This window comes from Jaculus jaculus, chromosome 17 (assembly GCF_020740685.1).
Source record: "Jaculus jaculus isolate mJacJac1 chromosome 17, mJacJac1.mat.Y.cur, whole genome shotgun sequence".
Classification (NCBI taxonomy): domain Eukaryota; kingdom Metazoa; phylum Chordata; class Mammalia; order Rodentia; family Dipodidae; genus Jaculus; species Jaculus jaculus.
The window spans coordinates 22,408,404-22,432,216 of NC_059118.1; the positions used below are offsets into that span (position 1 = coordinate 22,408,404).

Below are 23,813 nucleotides of genomic sequence, written 5' to 3' on the forward strand. Positions count from 1 at the left end.
TGCTAACACTACTTTTGCATGCATTATCTCCATTAAACAGAGTAGCATTTAACATTTAAGTGTTTGCTATGTGCCAGGTACTATGTTAAGTAATTCTTTTTTGTTTTAATTTATTTATTTGAGAGCGACAGACAGAGAGAGAAAGAGGCAGAGAGAGAGGAAAGTGGGCACGCCAGGGCTTCCAGCCACTGCAAACGAACTCCAGACGCGTGCACCCCCTTGTGAATCTGGCTAACGTGGGTCCTGGAGAATCGAGTCTTGAACCAGGGTCTTTAGGCTTCACAGGCAAGCACTTAACTGCTAAGCCATCTCTCCAGCCCAATGTTAAGTAATTCTTAAGCATCACCACATTTTATCCTCATAATAAAAATTCTTATTTTCTTTGTTTTATAGATGATGAAAATGCAAGCACAGGGAGGGGGATTAAGCATAAGGTCATATAAATACATAAAGCAGTGTGACTCTAGAAAGCCTACATTATCAGCCATTTCATTAACTCAGCAGTCAGTCATACAATCTTCACACTCATTTGGAGAACAGGTAGCATGAGAAGCTCAGAGATGACAAAGGCCATTCCCAAGGTCACATAGAAAACCTGTGGTAAACTTCTGCCTCATTCCAAGTTAACTTCAGGTTGAGCCTGACTAAAATGACAGCTTGCTAAGTTGTCTAGAATGACAATTTCAGGTTGGACTTAAGTCTGGTGAGCCATGCCACAAATAGTTTCGTTTAATGCTGAAATGAATCAGCTCAGGGTTTATGTTTCTTCTTATATTATTCCTCTCTGTGCATATGTGCTTTCTAGAAATGGACCTATATTTTCCCTCTTAAACCAAATCTTATATAGAATCATGATATGCTTAGTAGTGTAATGTGACATTTCACTAATATAACTTGGAATTTCTGTCACTTAACATGTAAGTCAATGGGAACACAACCTAAGAGTTGGTTTCCAATGTACTGAAATGTCAAGCATGTGTGTTGGTTAGCTGATCTTTGACAAGGTAAATAATACACTATGGAGAAAAAAAAAATAGCCCTGTCAACAAACGGTGATAGGAAAATTGAACATCTGTAAGCAGAAGAATGAAATTGGGTCCTTATCTCACCCCATAAATGTACTCATAATGGATTAAAGACATATGACCTGAAACTGTGAAAGTTCTAGAAGAAACACAGGGGGAACACTTCTGGAAAATAACCTGGGCTATGACTCTAGTAGCACAAAAAAAAAAAAAAAAAAATCAAAGTAAAAATAGACAAGTGGGATTCTATCAAACTAAAAGGCTTTTACACAGCAAATAAAACAGCAGAGTGAAAGGAAGCCTGCAGAATGGGAGAAAATATTTATGTGCCAAGAAAGTAATTTCTGAATTTCTGACAAGGAATTTATTTCTAAAATATGCTGGGAACTCCTAAATCCAGTGGCAAAACAAAACAAGACAAAAAATAAAAATAAAAAAGAACAAGTAACTTGATTTAAATATGGGCAATCACTGCATTCATGTCCTTACAGTAACTGTGACCACATACACAAGATGTGCACAATATTGGGACTTGGGTCCATGCAATATTTTATCATGTATGATGAAGGCAAGAAAAAACAAAAGGATATCAACACAGAAGAGGAACTAGTTGGAAAGAAAATGGGTTCAGTGGAAGGAGGATGAGGAAAGGGGAACAAAAGAAGGCTAATAAGAGGGGATTATAATTGAAATGCATTATGTACATATATGAAAATCTCAATAAAAAGTTAAAACATACAATCAACTCAGTAGGCAAGACATGCCCACAGGTGCAAAAGTGGCACAGCTGCTCATTGATAGGATTTGAGACCCACTCAGTGGAAAGGAATTCATGCCTGGTACTGAAAACAGAGTCCAGGGCTGGAGGAATGGCTTAGCAATTAAGTTGCTTGCCTGCAAAGCCAAAGGACCCAAGTTCGATTTCCCAGGACCCACGTAAGCTGAATGCACAAGGTGGCACATGTGTCTGGAGTTTGTTTGCAGTGGCTGGAAGCCCTGATGCACCCATTCTCCTTCTCCCCCTCCCTGTCTCTTTCTCCCTATCAAATAAATAAATAAAAATCTAGAAGATTAAAAAAAAAAAAAAAAAGAGTCCAAAACCTATGGCTCGACAGGGCATAGATTCTAGAGGACAGCTACAACTGTCCTTTGTCTAAATGGAGATGTTATGCTCATCAGCATGCCTTCTGAAGGTATGTTTATGCACTTTGATTAAGGCTGTTATCACTTTTAGTTAGAGAAGATTGTTTTCACAGATCATGGTGAATGCCAGGAAGACCCAAGACCCCACATAACAAGAAGAAAACACAGCCCACTACTTAGCACTGAGGAGACTTCTCTATCACACAATCAGGGAAGCAGAAACATTGCAGAGAAAGTAGGGAAAAAATATGAGTGCTGCAGACAGACACAGAGGGAAAGAGTAACAGAGGAGAGAAGGAGAGAGAGAGAAAGAGAGAGAGTGTGTGTGTGTGTGTGTGTGTGTGTGTGTTTGTGTGTGTTTCAGGGCCTCCAGCCATTGCAAACAAACTCCAGAAGCATGTCCCACATTGTGCATCTGCCTTTATGTTGGCATTGGGAAATTGAACCTGGGTCATTAGGCTTTGCAGGCAAATTCTTTAATTCCTGAGCCATCTCTCCCAGCCCCCAAGTACTGTTCTTCTTTTATTTATTTTTCTTTTTTTCCTTTTTATTAATAGCCTCCATACTTACACATAAATAAACCATGATAATTCCCACACCTCCTCCACTTTCCCTTCACAAATCAAAATACTTTTCTTTCTTTCATTCTTTCTTTATTTTTTTTTTTGGTTTATCGAGGTAGGGTCTCACTCTGGTCCAAGCTGACCTGGAATTAACTCTGTAGTCTCAGGGTGGCCTTGAACTCACGGCGATCCTCCTACCTCTGCCTCCCAAGTGCTGGGATTAAAGGCATGCGCCACCACGCCCGCCACAATATTTTTCTTAATTAAATTGAAATAAAATGTTCACACCCACAAAGAAATATTTGAAGAAAAAAATCATTGTTAGTATTATTATTTTATTAGCAAATTAATTATCATTGAAATTACATAGCCAAGTTTTTTTTGTTTTGTTTTCTCGAGGTAAGGTTTCACTCTAGCCCAGGCTGACCTGGAATTCACTATGGAGTCTCAGGGTGGCCTCGAACTCACAGCGATCCTCCTACCTCTGCCTCCCAAGTGCTGGGATTAAAGGCGTGCGCCACCACGCCTGGCTCAAGATTATTATTTTTTTTTAATCAGATGATTTTTAAAGGTGAGTCACCTGGAAAAGGCTTTGAAAACACCAACCTTGAGATGTTGAAGGTGGTTCATTCTAGAGGCAAAGGGCTCTGAATTGTAGGTGCTCCTTGAGTTCTTCCCTTAACCTGCAATTCTACCTTTCAAATGGCCAACATAGGTACATAATGACATCAAGGCACAGTATGAAAACCTGTGTGCCTGGTTCTAGTTCTGAATGCACTAAACGGTGGTCTGCCAGCTCTACAGGCCAAGGAGACGGGGAAGCCAGAACAGTGGTGGCTTCTCTCCATGTAGGAGGCCAGATGCTGTCCTCCCAGCTGATAGAATTACTGCTGGACTACAAAAGATAAATGATGCCTGGCAGAGATGTCAGTTCACGCACTTTCTCCCCCTTCATTTGTAGCCCAGATTTTCTCTTTTGTGATTTGGCTTTCAGATATCATGGCATTAATAAATTTGCACATTCCAATTAGTTACATCCTATGTAACTCAATAATGTTCTTCTTCTATGAACAAGTGCGTTGTTTACACATTTAACATTATGGGTAGGGTTGTGCTAGGCTCTTGTCAAAGGAACATGACATGACCTTGGTCAATAAAGAGGAAAAGTTCATTTTGGCTTATTTGATTGTTTTGTCAGTTTGTTTGTTTCAATTCAGTGCTCAGGGTAAGTGTTCTAATGTCACTAAAATCAATTTTCTTTTTTTAATTTTTTAAGGATAAGAAATTATTCTTATTGAGAATATGTTAAGGAGGAGGTAGAAAGCAACACCAAAAGTATTCCCAAATGGGAGTTTGATGCAAAACCACAGTAAAAACTTTGTGAACAACTGCAAAAAAGCTGTTTTTTATGTTATTTTATTTTATTAGCATTTTTCATGCTAGATGTTAGCCACTGAAACATTGCAAGTCAACAAAGTATGAACTAAACAACTTTTCAGAAAGAAGCTTGTCAGTGATATGCAGAGGAACTGCTTTAATTGACTTAATTTTCCTGATTTAGCTCTCACTAATGTCCGCAGCTGACAGGTTAACTGTGTTTCAGGGTCTTAGTCACTTGGACCATGGGTGTGCATTTGAAATCCAAATGCTGAAGCAATGATTCAGTGGTTAAGTGTACTTCCTGTGTAAACATGAGTACCACGTGAGTTTGAAACTCTAGAACTCACACAAAACAGCTGGGCATGGTCCCACATGCCCATAACCTTAGTCCTGTAGGAGGGTAGAGAGGTAAGAATTGGAGACAATATTATGGGAAAACAGTGAGCTCTGAGATTGGCAAGAGACTCTGGCTGTGCATAGTGGGGCACACCTTTAATCACAGCACTCGGGAGGCAGAGGTGGAAAGATCACTGTGAGTTGAAGTCGGCCTGGGACTATAGAGTGAGTTCCAGGTCAGCCTGGGCTAGAGTGAGACCCTGACTTGGTGGTGGGGGGGGGGGGGCAGAGAATCTGACCAAACCAGAACTGGTAAAAGGGTGACGGTGACGGAGTGGGACACCTGACTGTCCACTCTGGCCACCTAAGACGAGTGCATCCCACAAGGGCACATGCATGTACACACACACACACACACACACACACTCCAAATATTTTACATACACAAATTAAAAAATAAATTAAAAAATAAATAAATCTACATACCTCCAAGCCCCATTCAAATACAAAAGCTGAGTGAAGTGGGTTGACTGTTGGGAAACACGGTGCTGAACCTCACTGTCTGTTAATGACAGAAACTGCTAAATATTGTAAGCTCACTGCTACTGAAGGTCCCAAGTTCCAGATATTTCACTGGAAGAAACCAGACACTTATAGTTTTATGAAACACCTTTCGATCCTTTTAGGTATTGACAACCTATATAAAACTTATTTGAACACCACAAAGACCAGACGAATTCTATCTGCAAGCCTGAGAGAGCCAATAGCTTCAAGGGAACTGTGCATCTTTGGATAATTTCCAAATTCTGTTCAACCCCAGGTTTCCTTATCTGGCTGCTGTGTAGATGTTTGCTTTGAATTGAGAACTTTCTTCCTAGAGGATGGCTCATAGGCACAAGAAGTTAACGGAACTTGTAAGGTTCAGGAAGCTCAGAAAATTACGAGTGACACGGCTCCTCCCCAAGGTTACGTAAGCAGGAAAACGTTGCTGAGGAGAGGAGACTGCTGGAGCCACTCGCCCACTGTGTGAAGGGCTCTAGGGGTGCAGCTTTTGTGAGTCATCCTCCGTGCTGGGGAGGCTTCTCCATGGTGCAGTTGCCTTCGAGTCACCCATGCTTCTGTAAGTAGCCCCAATAAACTCATTGGCTCATCAAGATAGGCTTGGCTGCAATTATTTCTTTGCTGCGCTGTCAGTGTCCTAAGTGAATAGATATTTGTCCACATTTCCCAAGGAAAAGTCACATGGAAAGCCTATACTGTAGAATATTTATGATTAGAAAGAACACCCCAATATACATACACACACACACACACATGACTGGTATCAACATATATGAATGGCTATTTTAGACCTCAATCAACTCATTGTTCATATTGCCTATCCTGTTTTGTGTTTTATTTCTAGACCTTGAAGCAATGGACGATTGGATATCTCAGACAGAAATGAAACCCCTTTTGTGGGGGGGAGGGGAATCTACCACTATGGTTTAGTTCATCAATGAGTCATGGTTCACTGTTGTTCTAAACATGAAAGAGACAGTTTCCACAAGGCCACAAAGCTTACCCATGACCTCACTAGACATGATTTTTTTTTTTAATTCACAACCCATTTCTTTAGTAGAGGGTAAGTTCACACATGGACATATACGTCCTTTTCCATTCTGCCAACAGGGCAACTAGATCATATGGTGACCAAACCCTAATCTGGATATATCAGAGTAAAGAAAGACAAGATATGAAAGAAAATAGTGCAACAGAAGAGTAGATGATTTCTACTTCATCTTATGTAGTGTGGCCTAGACCCTCTTCAGATGCAATGTCTGCCACACTTTAAGGGATAAGAAGAGATTTCAGGACTGGAGAGATGGTTTAGTGGTTAAGGCACTTTCCTGCAAAGCATAAGGACCCAGGTTAACATCTCCAGTACCCATGTAAGCTAGATAGATGTACAAGGCAGTGCATGTGTCTGGAGTTCATTTGCAGTGGCTAGAGGTCCAGGTCTGCCCCTTCTCTCTCTCTATATATATATCTGTCTCTTTCTCTCTCCTTCTCTCTCAAATAAAAAAAAAATTTAAAAGAAGATATTTCAATGAAGACTTCTTTTGAGCTCTCTCCCACAGGGTCTGTCTGAGTGTTTAACCCTCTGTCTCTAAGATGGAGTGAATGTTACTAGACAATGACGCCTTAGAAGACATGAGCTATGCTTTTCTCATACGAGCGAGTAGTTGAGCTCTGACTATGAGACAGGATCCTTGTGTTAGGGAATATAAAAAAAAACGCAATAGCAGACTTCCCACTGGTTTGCTTCGCTTTGCTTGCCTGAACTCTTTAAAAGCTCTGCACCCTTCTGAAACAGTAAATGTTACCTTGCCAATATACTTTGGATTGTGTGGTCATTCTCAGAGCCTAACCTCATTTCTAACAGTTCAAATGAGAAATGTTCCCCATAGCCACTGTGTCTGCAATTAAGCTCACACTCGATCCCCGCCTGTTAGAGTTTTTGGAAGGAGGTGCGCCTTTGCTGGAGAAAGGTGTATCGTGGGAGCCGGACCTTGAATCTAATTAGTCCAGCCCAAGCCCAGTACTTAAACTATTTCCACCAGATATGTGCCAAGATCCTGCTTATGCCATACTTTTATCTGCCATGATGGAACCTCCCCTTGAGACTGTAAACCTGAAATAAGCCTTTCCTCCCATAAGTTTCTTTGGCTGTGTATTTTGTCCCTGCAACAAGAAAGTAACACTACAGTGTTCAATATAGGCTGGGCTAATTCCAACATCTGTAATGCCTTTTCATGGGGTTGCTATGAACAGCAAGTGAAATCATGTTCGAGAGGGAGAGTCTGTGAAGATGTTATATGCATAAGTTATCATCCAAAGTCATAACCATGCATCAGAGTTCACGGATATGTTAAATATAACTATGCTAATCACTAACAATTACTAACAGTTATTCGTCAATGCCTGTGACTCATCAAAACATGTTTTCATATGGAGTTGATCCAGGGGTAATTAGCCCTCAAAATGGCTCGGAGCGTCCTATGAATGAACTAAATCAGTGTATATTAAAATTAAGTGTAAAAAATGGGATTATTGGTAGTTGGAGCAACAATGTAAATCTGGAGTGTAATTAAGGTTTTCCTAATGATAGCAAGTTGTCTGCCACTCCTAGGATCTGGGCCAAAGGCCACACAATTGTGAGCTTGGCTCTGCTCCTTGGAGAATATCCAAGCATATCTAGGAAGAGAGTCCATATTCCAGTAAACAGAGAAATGTCTTTAATTCACAAGGATCTTTTCTTTGCCTTTCAAATTTCTGAGAAGATGTCATTTATCACACTTGGCTAAAATGCTTAGATATACAAGGTTCAAAGCCAGCCTGGGCTACACAAGCTTTCCCCTAGCTCCCCCTCAAAAGCCACTTTAAGGTGGATATTAAAATTTGCTTCATTTAGAAATAAAATAAGATATATAATTCTAATTTAAGCATGTTTATTATTGTATTTAAATGTTCTACCCCTGAGCTATGTCCCTGAACCCCCATTATTGATTGTTACAACTTTAATAAAATTAAGTTTAAATATTAAAAATGCTTAGAGCCAGGAGTGAGTGAATATATCAACACTCACCAGAGACAAGAAGAAATTATCTCCTCACCTCATTAGAAAATGAAACATTCTAAATTGTCCTTATGTTTAACCATATACTGTCAACATTTTATGGCCAACAGAGAGTACAGGAAAAATTCTCACAGTGGTTATGACCCAAAATTAGGAAGACTACTTCTGAAACTCTCTGGAACATATTTCCAAGTTGTAAACTTTCTTCTCCCTCTTTTCTGTCAGTAAACTATATAGCCATTATAAAAGACTTACTGAAAGTTTTCACCCAATAAAAGCATCATCTATTTTCATACTCTACAAGGCTTCTAGTAAAGCTTTCCCAGTGGAAGGCACTGATGGTAGGTGAGAGAGCAACAGAAGGGGATCCTTATCGTCTCCGTCACTGCATTTCCAACCCCACTGCATCTCTTCTGTCTCTCCAGCTCCCACCACCTAAGTCCATGGGTCCAGATCCTGCTAAGTGACCCAGATGCTGATGCATTTTGGTACTGTTGTCTTCTCCTTTGGTCCCTCTTGTCCAGAGGTATACTGGGACATTTTTAACAACTGACTCTCTGTTCTCGAATGCCTATGCATAAATACAGCCTGGCTTGCAGATTCCCCACTATTTAGTAACTGGATCTCAGGACACTTTCCAGTCTGACACTAACACATCACTGTTCCTGACCTAGGCAAAGTAGCAACTTCCTGTTGCTCAGCTCAGAGCTCCTTTATAGCCCTTATATAACTTCAAACCCTTTGTTGCTAGTTGCTTAAACTAAATTCTGCTGCCTGGCATGGGATCTATTTTCCTGAATAACTAACCATCCTTGATTTTATTATGAGAGTAAAATTTGCCAATTGGCATCAGTCATATGATAATGTATGTTGTACATTAAGCTGACATCACTGGTTATAAAGAGTATAACTTTTCCATAGAGAAAATATTGAGTCACTTTACAGTGGGGTGCAAGTGTCTTATCTCTCCCTCTGCAGTCTGGGTAAGGGTAGCTGTATGCACAGAACAATTGGGGTAACACCATAGTAGACCACATTAGAAAAGCAATTTTGCAATGGTGGTTCAAAGCCTCAAAAGTTTCCTATCCTTCATCCCACTCATTCTGCTTGGATGGAATCTCTTCTAGGAATTCATCCAAAGGAAAGGAAAAGCTTTACACACAAAGATGTTCATCACAGTATTACTTAAAACAGGCCATGTTGGGCTGGAGGGATGGCTTAACGGTTAAGGCATTTGCCTGCAAAGCCAAAGGACCCAGGTTCAATTCCCCAGAACCCAGCCACGTTAGCCAGATGCACAAGGGGGCACACATATCTAGAGTTCATTTGCAGTGGCTGGAGGCTCTGGTGTGCCCCCCCACCCTCTCTCGTTCTCTTTCAAATAAATGAATAATTTTTTTAAAATAGATCATGTTGGGCTGGGGAGATTGCCTAGTGGTTAAGGTGCTTGCCTGCAAAGCCAAAGGAACTAGGTTCGGTTCCCCAGAACCCATATAAACCAGATGCACAAGGTGACGCATGTGTCTAGAGTTCGTTTGCAGTGGCTGGAGGTCCTGGCATGTCCATTCTCTCTCTCTCACTCATAAATAGATTAAAAAATCAAATACTTTTAAAAACACTGCTTAGACTTCTTCTTCTTCTCTTAATGCAAAATGTTATGTTTTCTTTCATATATAGAATCTTGATTTAAGAATATATATATATATATTCACACACATATATACATGAGAGGTGAAAGATGAAGGGTGACTATTTTGGAGAGGAAAGGAAATATATATATATTATAATATATATATATACATATATGTATATATATATATTAACATGTACCATTTTGAATGGTAACTAAAAATAATAAATTTTGAAAATGCTTTAATTAGACCAGATACCTAGATGTAACAACTAATTTGCTTATATTTAGAAATAAGCTACACCAATTACAAACCAATGTAGAAGTCACCCTGAAATACTGCCACATAAGACCACTGCCCCGCTGTAAGTATGAAATAGTGACCAAAACCTCAGGTTCTGAAGCTGCCTGGGAGTCAATGTTGAATTTTCCACTGACAAAGCCGAACGACCTACAGCAAATCCCTAAGCATTCTGCCTCCCTCTGTTTCCTCTTCTGTAAATATAGAATCCCTTTTCATAGGACGGATGTGCAGAAGAAGCTTGTAAGTCTCACCCAGATAGTGTATGGGGTGTCCCCTGTACAACAGTAGTCATTCCTCCCTTCCCCAGGCACCACCATGTCCATGTGCGCAGTAATGTCTTGTCAAGCTAGCCTGACGGATACAAAGGCTCCCACTGTTTTTCACCCATTCTTTTTCTCCATTCAGTTGTTAATAGGATAGAGTCCAGTTGACAATAAAAATAAGTAAATCCAGGTCTGGAGAAATGGCTTAGAGGTTAAGATGCTTGTCTGCAAAGCCTAAGGACCCAGGTTTGATTTCCCCAGTACCCATGTAAAGCCAAATGCACAAGGTGGCACGTGTATCTGGAGTTTATCTGCAGTGGCTGGAAACCGTGGTGTACCCATTCTCTCCCTCCCTCCCTTCCTCTCTCTCTTTCAAATAAGAAATAATTCTTTTTTAAAAAATGAGTAAATCCTTCCCAAGATAAATCTCAAGTAAAGTATAAGTCATCTCTTGACAAATTAGAACCCACTGTTCTTCATACATTACCATTCCATTCACACACACTATTATCCTGTAAACTGGTCTGGACTGGCTCACTGACACGCATTAGGACATGTTCTGAATGGAGATTTTCCACATGAATCTTTAAGGTTGTTGGAATATGGTCTGGTTGCCTTTGAGAGCCACCGCTTGCTGGCACTACGGATGTGTGATCCTTCAGTTCTTCCTCCCACTTCTGCCACTCAGACTGCACTACTGTATCTATTCTCATGATTTCCACACTGGGATCATCTTCCTCCATTTCCCAAACCACTCAGCCTGAGGTTACCCTCCCAGGGCAGCTCCACCAGCCCTAGGCAGGGCTTGGAGTGGGCCATCCCTCCAGTCCCAGGACAGGGATTCATCACCATTGTTGGGTTCCCATGCGACATGCTCGGATTACTGGTCCTAAGTCCCATAGTACCCCATAGAGCTGTGTTTCTCCCACACACTTGTGATTCCTCCTAAATCAGTTCCCCTTTCCTTCCATTTTGCTTGGGACTTTCCCCAAGTCTCAGTCATTAGTCTTCACTATGGCCACCCTTGCTGGATACTAAAGACTCCAGCCAGCTAAGCTCTCAGGCCCAGAGCTTACCCCTCAACTGCAGGCCAGTGGCCAGGGATCCCACAGTTCTAATTGGCTCACTGGAGTCCTCTTAAGCCCCTCTCTCAATACAGGACCTACAGAAATAGCCCTGCTACATTAATTCTTTCTGAGCAGTTAGTTTTCCTCCAACTCCAAAAACTTGCTTTCTCAGAATGACCATTCCCAGAATTCAAATTAAATGTAATCCGAATTCCACCCTTGCCAAATACTTTATCTGTGGGTGCAATTTTTAGAATATCAACTTCATCACCCCAGCCTGGCATATAGATTCAGGTCTGTTCCTGACCTGCTAGCTGCCAATTATTTTCTGGTGGCTAGGTGTGAGGCAAAGAGTATACCATTTCCTAGTGATCAGCAAAAACACCCTGAAACTGTTAGGTTCATGGGCTGTCAAAATGCCACAGTATCCAAACAGCCATGCTCAAACATTTTGCTAGAACCAGAAGTATGAGCACATTCCTTTCTGGAAGTTTCCATGTTATCAAAATATTGACCACTTCGAGAAAAAAAAAAATATATATTAAGCACTTCAAGTGAAAAGATGTCAACGGAATTTTGAATCAATCATGCAGCCATGTATTTTGTCCGTCTCCTCGGACAGGCCTACCTCAAACCACTGCCCGTGGGACTGCATCTTGAGGATGACGCAGGGGTCAGGTTTGGAAAGAGCGTCTCGGTCGGAAATGCCTTTGCACGCCACGCGCAGCTCGACTTTGGTCAGGCAGGGGCTGTTAAAGATTCCCAGCGTGTTGGCAGCTGACTCATAGATGTTGCTCATCTTCTTCATTCTGTGTGAGGAAATCAAAAGAAGAAAGATGTGCCAGTCACTGCAATATTTGTCCAAGCGAAGAAGCTTCAAGAATCACCATTCAGGAAATTGTTCAACACACGGTTTCCAGTGTTGAAGGCATTTGTTATCTCACTTCTCAGCTAAGTGGCGCACTTCTGGGGAGCACACAGCAAGTAAACAACCCCCCGCCCCGCCCCACGCACTACCAAAATAAAAGCTGCCCAACCCAGATGCTGGTGCACTTGGCTAAGAACATTATTTTCCTCTATGATTTGCAGAGTAAAAGTTTTAGTCTGTGAAATAATATTAATGAATTAGAGCAATCGGCTGTAGAACATAATGCAGTTTAGTGTTAAGTAAAATTCTTACAGATTGTTTTTGGGCTAATCATTCTAATCACTTCTCAAATTCTAAGCCCCTAGAAATCCAACTCCCCTTGTATGTGATGGAACAGAGAAGTATATTGCCCTACCTACGAAAGCAATCCAAGTTTCCCACCTCTTAAACTCTGACTCACTTTCCCACGATGTCCTCAGCAAGACAGCCCCAGGGTCCTATTTTCTGCTCAGAGTGCCCAAGTCTATTCTCACCTTCCCTTTTAGGCACACACTTGCCACATCAGAACTCACAATAAAGGAGACAATAAGGGGAGAAGAAAATCATAAAACCTCTGAGTGTGGACTCATGATACCAGCGGCCACCGGTTACACTGCAGGCCTCCTCCACTCTGCACCTGACGCCTCTCATAGTGACCCTTTACATCACTTAAACCCATGGCCACAGGGTCCACTCACACTCTCTTCCCTCTAGGAAGAAATCAGACCTGGAAAGACACAGGGGGATTCTCTCAGGAATGAAATTCAGCATCCTCCTCGCAGAATGCTGTGTCCTTGTAACCTCAGTAGGAAAGACAGCAATAGCTTCTCCAACTTCACATGGCCTTGGTACAGTGGCATCTCTTCATCTATAAAGGGAAGATACTTTGTCCCTAACTCTTCCCTTCCTCCACAAGTATTTAATTTCTCCTTACTTCTCAGTACCATTCTAGTTCAAATAGCCCAGTATGCCACTCAGTACAGGATGAAGGCTGAAACACACACACACGTAATTTTACTGGCACACAGGTTTGCATATTCATTAACATATTGTCAGTGGCTGAGTTCAGTAGTTGAAACAGAGGTTAACATATTGACTATGTAGCTAGGAAGTGTTTGCCAATCCCAGTTCTACAATGTCAGATAGGGTGAGTTTGTGATTGAAAATTACAGTTCTGTTTTTGAAAGTGTTGTGGAATTAGCTCAAGGATGACAGCAGCCCTGTCTTCTACCAAAGTGAAGGTTAATAGGGACTCAGAGGCTTTTTGACTTTTATATATTAGAAAACTCAGGCTCAGAGACAATTGGCCTGTTGCCCATGTCACATAATTATTCCAATGGCAGCAATAGAGCTAGAATCTCTGTTTTCTATCTCCAAGCCTAATACTGTATTTTTACAACATGTTCCCTTCTACCAAGGAACCGTGGACACAACAAATCACCTTAATTTATTTCAACCACCACACAGAATCGTGTTTCCCTTCTATTTAAAAATAAATCGTATTCAAATATTAAAGGAAACATTGATCGCAAACCCACAACTTAATAAATTATTCTCCCTCTACTTTTGTAAGTTTGAATAATATAAGAAATAAAATATACCTGAAATGAAACTTATAACAAATCAAAGGGAATGGAAGAATCAGCTAGGGTAAAGGCAGCTTTGCTCAACAAGATTTTTCCTTGGTAGATTATAAATAATAGCAGCTTATTATTTGGTCAGCGTCTTCCTGAACTCTTCCCGATGCATTCCCTGGTACTCTATGTTGCGCTTCTGCCATTCTGGTGGCCCATCCTATCTCAAGGAGCCACTGTCCTTCTATAGGTTCATGACATGTCGATCACCTTCCAGCTACACTGACTTCATTCTAGGGAGCACAGGTATGTTCTATAGAATGAGGCATTTACACACACACACACACACACACACACACACACACACACACAGACACACACACTTGAAGAGGTATTTTCTACAGAATGAGGCATATTCTCTCTCCCTCTCTCTCTCTCTCTCTTTCCCACACACGCACGTGCACACACACACACACACACACACACACACACACACACAAAGAAAGAGAGAGAGGCTCTGTTAAAGAGGCAAGTACTTCCAGGTTTAAATCATAGCTCCTTCACTCACCATGAAACATTGGGCAGGCCACTAACCTGTCTGAGGTAAGACCTACCATGAAGAGTTTCTGTGGAAGGTATATAAAATTATGTATGCATGTATATATCAGATTATATTAGATTAGTAATTGCTCTGAAAAATGATAAAATGATCCTCATTGCCTAGCTTGGCTTCTCTACAGATGAAATCATTCATTTTCTAGTGCCAACTAAAATTTCCTTAGATTTCTCCCTATTGCTTTAAGAACAAAGATCAACTTTCTCTCTCTTTCTTTCCATGAAGCCCACTCAGTGTAGCATTGCAAGACCCTCAAGAGCACACAGCCTTGTTTCAAATCAGCAGGTTTCCTGAGAAGCCAGATCCGTGACCTCATAATTTTTCTAGGTTCACAAATCAGATATTAAAATCAAGGTGCTTGCTCTATCAATGTTGTGAAGCTGTATTCTCAACTTCCTGGGACTTCACTCATTGTTCTTTCCAAACCAACAGCTCTTGGCAGCATGTATGATTTATAACTGGGATCTGCTGGGCTGGAGAGATGGCTTAGTGGTTAAGGCACTTGTCTGCAAAGCCAAAGGACCCATATTTGATTCCCCAGGAATCACAAGGAGCACAAGGTGGCGCAGGCATCAGTTAATTTGCAATGGCTGAAGGCCCTGGCGTGTATACCCATTCTCTCTCTATCTTTCTCACTCTCTCTCTCTCCCTCTTTCTCTCTCTGTCTAATGAAATAAATTAATTAATTAAAAATAAAATCTAATTGGGATCTGCAGGCATCCCACAATGTAGAATGGCCATCAGTCTCATCTTCCCTCAGTTATCCATTCCCAGGTTCTTACAAAAGTCTTCCTTCTTATTGTTTTAACTATCCCTCATCTATAATTGGATGGCTGCAAAAAAAAAAAAAAACTAGGGTTGAATGTCATACATGAGTACATGGGCAAGAAAATAGCATGGAATGTCAAAGGTGGCACACACCTGCTCCTAGAAGGAGGTTCCCTTCAGCCACCTCACCTGCTGGAAAATGGTGGTAATGTAGCCACAGGTGACAAAACTTAACCAAAATAACTGAGAAGTATCAACGTGTCTCCAAATATGTATTAACATGCACAGTCGTTAATGATATGTCTTACATTAAGGGTATGCGGTACACCGAATTATTAGATAAAATAGTAAATTTAAGTGGTTTACAAATAAGTAAACAAACACATAGATTTTTTTTTAATTAATGGGTTATATAATCTAGCGTCATATGACTTGTTCTTTTAACCAATGGAAAAGACTTGGAAGATCTATAGCTGGTAAAAGAGCATGTTGTAACAAATACTAAAGATCAGTTTTGTACCAATATGATGGTTGGGCTGAAGGAGAGAGAAGGAAGCCCGGGATTAGATAGCGACATTGTGCTGGCCATTATTCATTTCCCCATCGTTGCTTCTCCTTTCCTTCTACTCAGGGACCTAAAAGGCCGACCTTTATTGATTGACAGCACAATGCTGGAAAGTTTTCTGTTGGGTTTGATTAAAGGGATTCATACCTGGGGAAGTGGGGGGAGAGCAAGCAACATATTTCTTCTTAGTCCCTGTCCTTATCGGCACCTCCTGTTGGGCAACTCTGTCTCCAAGACCCTGGCTCTCACTGGGTCTTAGTAACACCCTTTCCTTCCCTAATCCATTCAGGCGGTTAGGCTAGTAATGATTAGTTTACCAGTGTCAAGATAGACATGCTGGAAGCAGAGCCGGGAAGCAGAGATGCAGATGCCCTTGGTTAATTGAGAAAACGAGAAGGAAGTGAGGAACAGAAACAAGGCGGTCTCAGCTTTGGTGCCACTTCAGTCTGTTTTCTTGGGGCTTCAGAATGTGACCTTCAACCAGACTTGACTCTGCCTTAAGGAAAGGGGTTCAGCTTCTTCTAGCCCTATATTATCAGTTATACTGGGGTAGGTAAAACAAATTCAAAATGAATTCTCTTCCTCCTGCTGAAAGCAATCCAGTATACTCCAAGAAAAAGGACAACGGTGATCCATTAGACCCAAGATTTTGCTGCCACTGGGGAAGAATGTTCTACCTGAGTAACAGGTGTTTATTAGAACACAGGACCAACAGGGCCTGTTAGGCCGTGGTAGATGGTCTCTGCAAGTCTGCCTATTGGTTCCCTTAACTCTGACCACATCACTCTAAATGTACTTTTATGTATTTATTTTATTTTATTGTTACTTATTTGAGAGAGGCAGAAAGAGAGAGAAAAAGAGAGAGAGAGAGAGAGAGAGAGAGAGAGAGAGAGAGGAAGAAAGAATGAATGAAAGAAAGAAAGAAAGAAAGAAAGAAAGAAAGAAAGAAAGAAAGAAAGAAAGAAAATGGCTGTGCCAGGGCCTCCAGCCACTGCCAACAAACTCCAGACACATGCACCCACTTGTGTACTTGTGTATCTGGCTTACTTGGGTCCTGGGGAATTGAACCTGGGTCCTTTGGCTTTGCAGGCAAGATCCTTAACCTTTAAGTCATCTCTCTTGCCCTCTAAATGTACTTTTAATTAAAAGCCTGTGACATGAATGTGTGTACATAGGGGAGTCAAAAGAAAAAAATATATATAGTATGGAAGTGGAAAGGAAGAGGATATCACAGAGAAAGGAGAAGGGGAAAGGGAGAAACAAAACTTTATTTGAAATATGACATCATGAAACCCAACTCTTTGTACACCAATAAATGTGAATTTTTAAAAAGCTCCCATCAGAGCTGGGCGTGGTGGTGCATGCCTTTAATCCCAGCACTCGGGAGGCAGAGGCAGGAGGAGCGCCGTGAGTTCGAGGCCAGCCTGAGACTACATAGTGAATTCCAGGTCAGCCTGGGCTAGAGTGAGACCCTACCTCAAAAAACAAACAAAAAAAAAAGCTCCCATCAACAGAGATGATTATAACCTCTCTGGAAGAGGACTGGACGCGAGCAGCGTAGCTAGAATGAAAGCTAAGAATGATACAGGAGACGTTCACATGCCCACTGCCCGGTACTTAGGCACTGTAACCCCCTCTCCTTGAGTATGGGTGGGACGTATGACCTCCTTTTAACATATAAAATGTGATCAAAGTAAGGGAATATCTGTTTAGCAATTTGGCTACATTAGTACCACCATCTTGTTCGATTTGACAAAGATGTTATTTTGACAAGGTAAGGAACCAGAAAGGAAATGAATTCTGCCAATAGCCATGTGCTTTTGCAAATGCATTATTTCCCAAGCCAACTTTAGATGAGAGAACAGCCCTGACTGATACTCAGCTTATAGCCTTGTACGATTCTGAAACAAAGAATTCAAATAAGGGGGCTGGAAAGATGGCTTAGTGGTTAAGGTGCTTGCCTGAGAAGCTTAAGAACCCAGGTTTGATTCCCCAGAACTCACGTAAGCCAGATGCACAGGGTGGCCCATGTGTTTGGAGTTCATTTGCAGTAGCTAGAGATCCTGACAGGCCCATGCTCTTTCCTACCTCTCTTTCTTTCTTTCTTTCTTTCTTTCTTTCTTTCTTTCTTTCTTTCTTTCTCTCTCTCTCTCTTTCTCTCTCTCTCTCTCTCTCAGAGGAAAGAAAGAAAACATAAAGCTTTAAAAATATTTTTAAAAACTAAGGGTGATGATAATTGCTCTATTTCTGGTAATACTGTGCAATAACAGGTAACTAATATGAACAAATTCATGAGACACTCCAGGGTGCTTGTATGTGCATATATACATGCATGCATGACTGTGTGTGTATGCACACACATGTCTGCCTTTAGGTCAGGGACTATATCTTATACCCTACTGTATAATAATTGCAAACTAATAAAGATTATAAGTTAAAATTAAATCACAAATTTAAAAATATTAATAATATTTATATACTAATAAGGAGACCAACCTAGACCTTTATTTCTAGGGGCATTGGATACACACACACACACACATGCACACATACACTGGGGCTACTAAAGATAAAATTCCCAACTTTTTACAGTTTGAACCAGAATTTCTGGCTATCCTCCCTTTCCATCCACAAATGAAAGCTTTGGCCAGAAATACTGAACACCTGTTCCTGCCCAGAGGGAAGAGCAAACCCAAGCTTGACGTCTCACATAGTGCGTAGGCCAGTGAAGCTCACATGTTTGGCTTTGGCCCAGCTGCATCTCACTGCTGAAAGGTGACCACAAAATATGACTGTGTCCACGAGTGACCAGCTACCTCCGTAGCCCCAGATAAGTGGAGTAAACAAGTAATTTCACACTCTGGTAGAGAACAGGATTAATACGGCCAGATTATCAATACATTTTTTCCATGGCCTATTTAAACCTCTTTGTTGCCTCTCATACAATACCCTGGTTTTACAGAGACTAATGTCTGCTGAGAATTATTTTGATGAAAGCTGACTTGTGGCCAATTTTAGAAGTAAATTATAATTGTCCTTTCACTCTGATAATTTAAGTTATATAAAAAAGAAAACACCACTTCAGCATATCCTCACTCTCTTTATAGGACAGACTGATCCTGAGACTTAATTAGTTTCTGAATGACTTGCAAACAACACCAAGACAATAGAGAGCTCAAGAGGGAAGGAAATCAGCTTGAATTCCCAAGGGAGCCCACTGAGCAGAGCTTGTCTTAAGACTGTTAAGAAGAAGTGCGTAATCACCGTTCTGCTTGCCAGGGCATTATTTTGCCTTTTAAAATGTCACAGTACATCCAGCCAAGGCGGGTGAGCTGGATGTTCCCAGCTCTATCTCCGCTCAAGAAGTGTGTGTGTGAGGCGTCCTCTAGGCGAACTTCCTATTCAACATTTCCTGATCTCACAGGCCAAGAGTAGACCTACTCTTAAATTTTAAATTGATTCTTAAGGGGTTGAGTCAATGACTCAGTGGGGTCAAGGACTTGCCATCCAAGCATAAGGACCTGCGTTTGGATCCCGGGAACCCACAGCAAATGCCAAGTGTGGTGACATGCACCTGTAAGCCAGCTCTGGGAAAGCAGAGATAGGAGGATCCCTGGGGCTTGTTGTGCTCTCCAGTCAGTGATCTCTAGATTCAGTGAGAGACTCTAACTAAAAAACAAAACAAAAAAAATTGAGAAAGATGCCTGAGACTGATCTCTGGCTTCTCCATGCACACACAAACATGTACATGCAAGTGTAGCTGAACATATATGTGTACCCATATGCATACAAACATGTGTATGCACATATGCACACATGCAAAGAAAAAAAAAAGTGTATTCTTTAGTGGCAAGCATCTTGCAGGACGCTGTAAGAGATGGTTCCACAATCGAAACAAGAGTCAATCTGCCTGAAAGTTCTATTCGACAGCATTGCTTCTGAGACTCGCCTGATCACCCAGGGAGCTTGTTAACTGGAGTTTCTGTTTCAAAGTCTGAAGTGGAGCCTAACATGCTGACACCAGATGTTGAATAGCAAGGTCGAGTGCAAACCGAGCATCTGTTCAATAGAGGCAAGCTGCCCCAGAGGCTGCTCACGCTCAGACCCAGCCCGCATCCACCAGTTGCAGGCTCACACAGGGCTGAGAGTGGGCCTAGCATTGGAGTGTTTGGATTTAAGTGACGGACCTATAGCAATTCCCTTGTATGACTTCGGGACGTTGACTTGTGTCTGTGCCTCAGCTTTGCCTTCTTAATGTAGGCGAATAGAGCTTCCTACTCTGTAGGCTTCTCTTCAGAGCTTAATGTGTTAATCCACATAAAGTTCTCAGCAGAGCGCCTGGGCCACAGGGAGTATTCAACCATCATCACTGCTGTTTAAAAGCTCACCCTAAATCCACATAATATTTAGCAAACCCTTACCTACCTGCATCACTTAACATTAAGCCATCAGATCCTCAGAATAATGCGTATTTCCTAGGAAAGGAACTGCAGCTTACAATACAGCTACAAGAGGCTCAGCAGTTAAGGAACCTGCCTGCAAAGCCTAATGGCCTGGTTTGATTCCCTAGTACCTACAAAAATCCAGATGCACAGTGGCAGATACATCTGGAGTTCATTTGCATGGCTAGAGATCCTGCTAAACCCATTCTCTCTCTGTCTCTCTCTCTCTCTCTCTCTCTGTCACTTAATCTCTCTCTGCTTGCAAATAAATAAATAAAAATATGGGGCTGGAAAGATGGCTTAGCGGTTAAGCCCTTGCCTATGAAGCCTAAGGGCCCAGTTCAAGGCTCGGTTCCTCAGGACCCACATAAGCCAGATGCACAAGAGGGCGCACACGTCTGGAGTTCATTTACATTGGCTGGAGGTCCTGGTGCACCCGTTCTCTATCTATCTGCCTCTTTGTCTGTCTGTCCGTCACTCTCAAATAAAGAAATAATTTAAAATATGTTAAAAATGTATTTAGAAAAGGACCACAAGTGCAAATAGTTCTCCAGCACAAAACTGTCAGATGAAGCAAATGTGAACCCAGTTCCTGTCCAGGGGCCAAGTCAGCATCTTCAGCCATTCTCTTCAACTGCCTTTCTGATCAGCAAAGGCATTATAAGGGGAAAGTTTATATCTATGACTGACTACATTAAAAAGTCAGAGAGGAGATGGAGAGATGGCTTAGTGGTTAAGCACTTGCCTGTGAAGCCTAATGACCTCAGTTCAAGGCTCAATTCCCCAGGACCCATGCTAGCCAGATGCACAAGGGGGTGCATGTGTCTGGAGTTCGTTTGCAGTGGCTGGAGGCCCTGGCATGCCCATTCTCTCTCTCTCTCTCTCTCTCTCTCTCCTTCTCCCTCTTTTTCTTTCTGTCTGTCACTCTCAAATAAATAAATAAAAATGAACAAAAAAATTAAAAACTAAGTCAGAGAGGAAGAAGAAAGTTGTATCATTTGCAGGGAAATGGAGGCAACTGGAGTTGATCATATTAAGTGAAGTAAGCCATTCTCAGAAAGATGAAAATCAGTTTTCTCTTATTTGTAGGTCCTGAATTTTATGTAACTATATAAAAACCTTCATGTATACATGTATACAATCAAAATTATGCTACCAAAGGAAACCACAGGAAGAGGGGGAGATAAGGGAGAGCAGGAAAACATAGAGAGGATATGCTCAACATACAGGATATACTTGTATAAACTAAAATTAAAAATTATAGAAAAACAAGATTTATAAAGATTGCATATGTGTTTGCAGAAGCATGTGCTGTATGTGCCAAGGCCAGAGGACACTGCACCATACTTACTCTATAAATATGTGCACACACACACCAATTAAAAAAAAAAATAGACCTTTACCAAAAGCAAATAGTAGAGGACCAAGAAATAAACCAAGCATGTACAGACACTTGGTTCATGACAAAAGTACAAAATCCTACATTGCAGAAAATAGCTTTTTAAACAAATAATGCTGAGAAACTTGGATATTAACATGTAGAAGGTGGTAACTGGACTCCTATCATTCTGCCTGTACAATAATTAACTCAAACAAATAGATCAAAGACCTTAATATAAGGCCTGAAACTTTGAAACTCCTTTAAGAAACACTTCAAGTTGTAGGTGGGGGCCATGACTTCCTGAATGGAGCTCCAATAGCTCAGAGAGAAACGATGAGAATTGAAAAACAGGATTGCATCAAACTGAAAGGCTTTTGTACAGAAAAAGTAATAATCAACAGGATGAAGAGAAAGCCTACAGAACTGGAAGAATCTTCATGCATCTGACAGAGGATTTATATTCAGAATACATAAAAAACTAAAAAAAAAAAAAAATGAATGCCAAAACAAGAAATTCAATCAACAAATGGGGAATTGAATTAACAGATATTTTCAAAACAAAAATACAAATGGCCAATGCACTCATGAAAAAAAATATTCTATATCTTCAGTCATCATGGAAATGCAGTTCAGAGGTATATTGAGATACTAACTTAACTCGGTCAATGGGCTATCAAGGAAAAAAAATGCTGACAAGGTCAGGAGAGGGGAATAGAATGCTTGTATACTATTGTTAGGAATATAAATTAATCAATCCAGCCACTATGGAAATCAGTATTGAGGTTTAAAAAAAAAATAGAACTACCAAGATTGTGCTATAGTGTCTCTCTTTATCCACCTGAAGGAATTAAAACCAGAAAACACAAATCTAGACCAAAACAGCAATGGTACCATAAAATTCTACTTCCTAAAAGGAAAACCATATGGCTGAACTTTCACAGGCCCTTAGAGGGAACACCTGAACCACAAGACACTGGAGAGGGTATGATGAAGACTGCCCTTAATCTTCTACAGCTTTCTTCCCCCCTCCCTCCCCTCTCCCCCCCCCCCTCTCTTCTCTAACTCTTGTATATTAGTTATCTTTTTCTTCCTTTTCTTAGTGGGCACTGACCTGTAACTCCCAGTACCAGAATGTCGCTATCATCCACAATGAGCTTTTGATCAGAGAGACCTACAAGGTTTCCTAAAAGAAAGACAGATTTCTTTCAGAGTACCTGATGACCCACCAAAGTGTTGTGGTAAGCCCCTACTGCCGAAGACACCTTATGTGGTCAACAAGTAAAATGGAACGGCATGGCTGGAAGCTGGAAGAGAGTCAGTCCCCAGACAGTCAGCATGCCTAGTACCAGAAGGTACTACATGGGTGACTGGGGGAAAATGACCAATATCTGTCCAAGCAACTCATGGTCTAACCTACTAAGCAGCAAATAACCTGTTGTGATGCCCACACAAGTGCAATAGTGGCACACAGCCATGGTGGGGAACCAACTGCTCTTGATTCAGCTAACTGATCCCCTCAGTGGTATGGGACCCATAGTTGGAGCTGGGAAACAAGTCAGAACCATATCTAAACATAAGCCCACTCTCCATTATCAAACTACCATCAATCATGGGATACAAGAGGGCCTACACCTATTAATTTCTCTATTAAAAAAAGGTAAGGGTTATCTCATTTGTCCTGGTGCTAACTTACTCTCGGTTGGAGAATCTGCTTCTCTTTTTCAGATAGATGTAGATACTAAGGAGAAAGCCACCCCATCATACCTCAAAAGGGCTCCAGCTGAAACTAAGAAAAATTAGCGAAACAAGCAAGGGTGCTGTTTTCCTGGTGAACCAGGTACCAGCACAAGGGTGAAGGAGATTGACACAGAGAAAAATCAACTCCTACCAAATCAGAGATCCAGAGACCCAGAGGCCCCCAACACCTCATCATTGAAGCAGACCAAAAATGAACCCAACATAGCTCAGGGAAATTTTGTGGAAGAGGGGGAGGAAAGAATGTCAGAGCCACATGTTGGGTCATGATATGCAGAGACATTTATCCTACCCATAACTGTGAGCTAACTCCACAATGCATGACCCATATACCTCAACAAGGAGGGACCAAGGGAAGGGGGTAGGTCACAGATGAGCCCAATAATGGTACCAAATTGACTGTATTTGCTGAATACAAAACTAATTAATTAAAAAATAAAAAATTTAAAAAAATAAAATAAAACCAGCATTCCAA

The 23,813-nt window shown here is 41.2% G+C and overlaps 1 protein-coding gene across 4 annotated transcripts in view; it reads right to left on the bottom strand.

Moving 5' to 3' along the window:
- The window catches only part of Cpne4 (copine 4), a 568,085-nt gene that overhangs the window by 402,758 nt on the left and 141,514 nt on the right, over nucleotides 1-23,813 (bottom strand). For all 4 annotated transcript variants that reach the window (XM_045137041.1, XM_004664327.3, XM_045137042.1 and 1 more), the window contains one exon: nucleotides 11,959-12,139. In XM_045137041.1, the coding sequence (XP_044992976.1) occupies nucleotides 11,959-12,138 (180 nt within the window). In that variant the 5' untranslated portion in view covers nucleotide 12,139. The remainder of the gene's footprint in view (nucleotides 1-11,958; nucleotides 12,140-23,813) is intronic.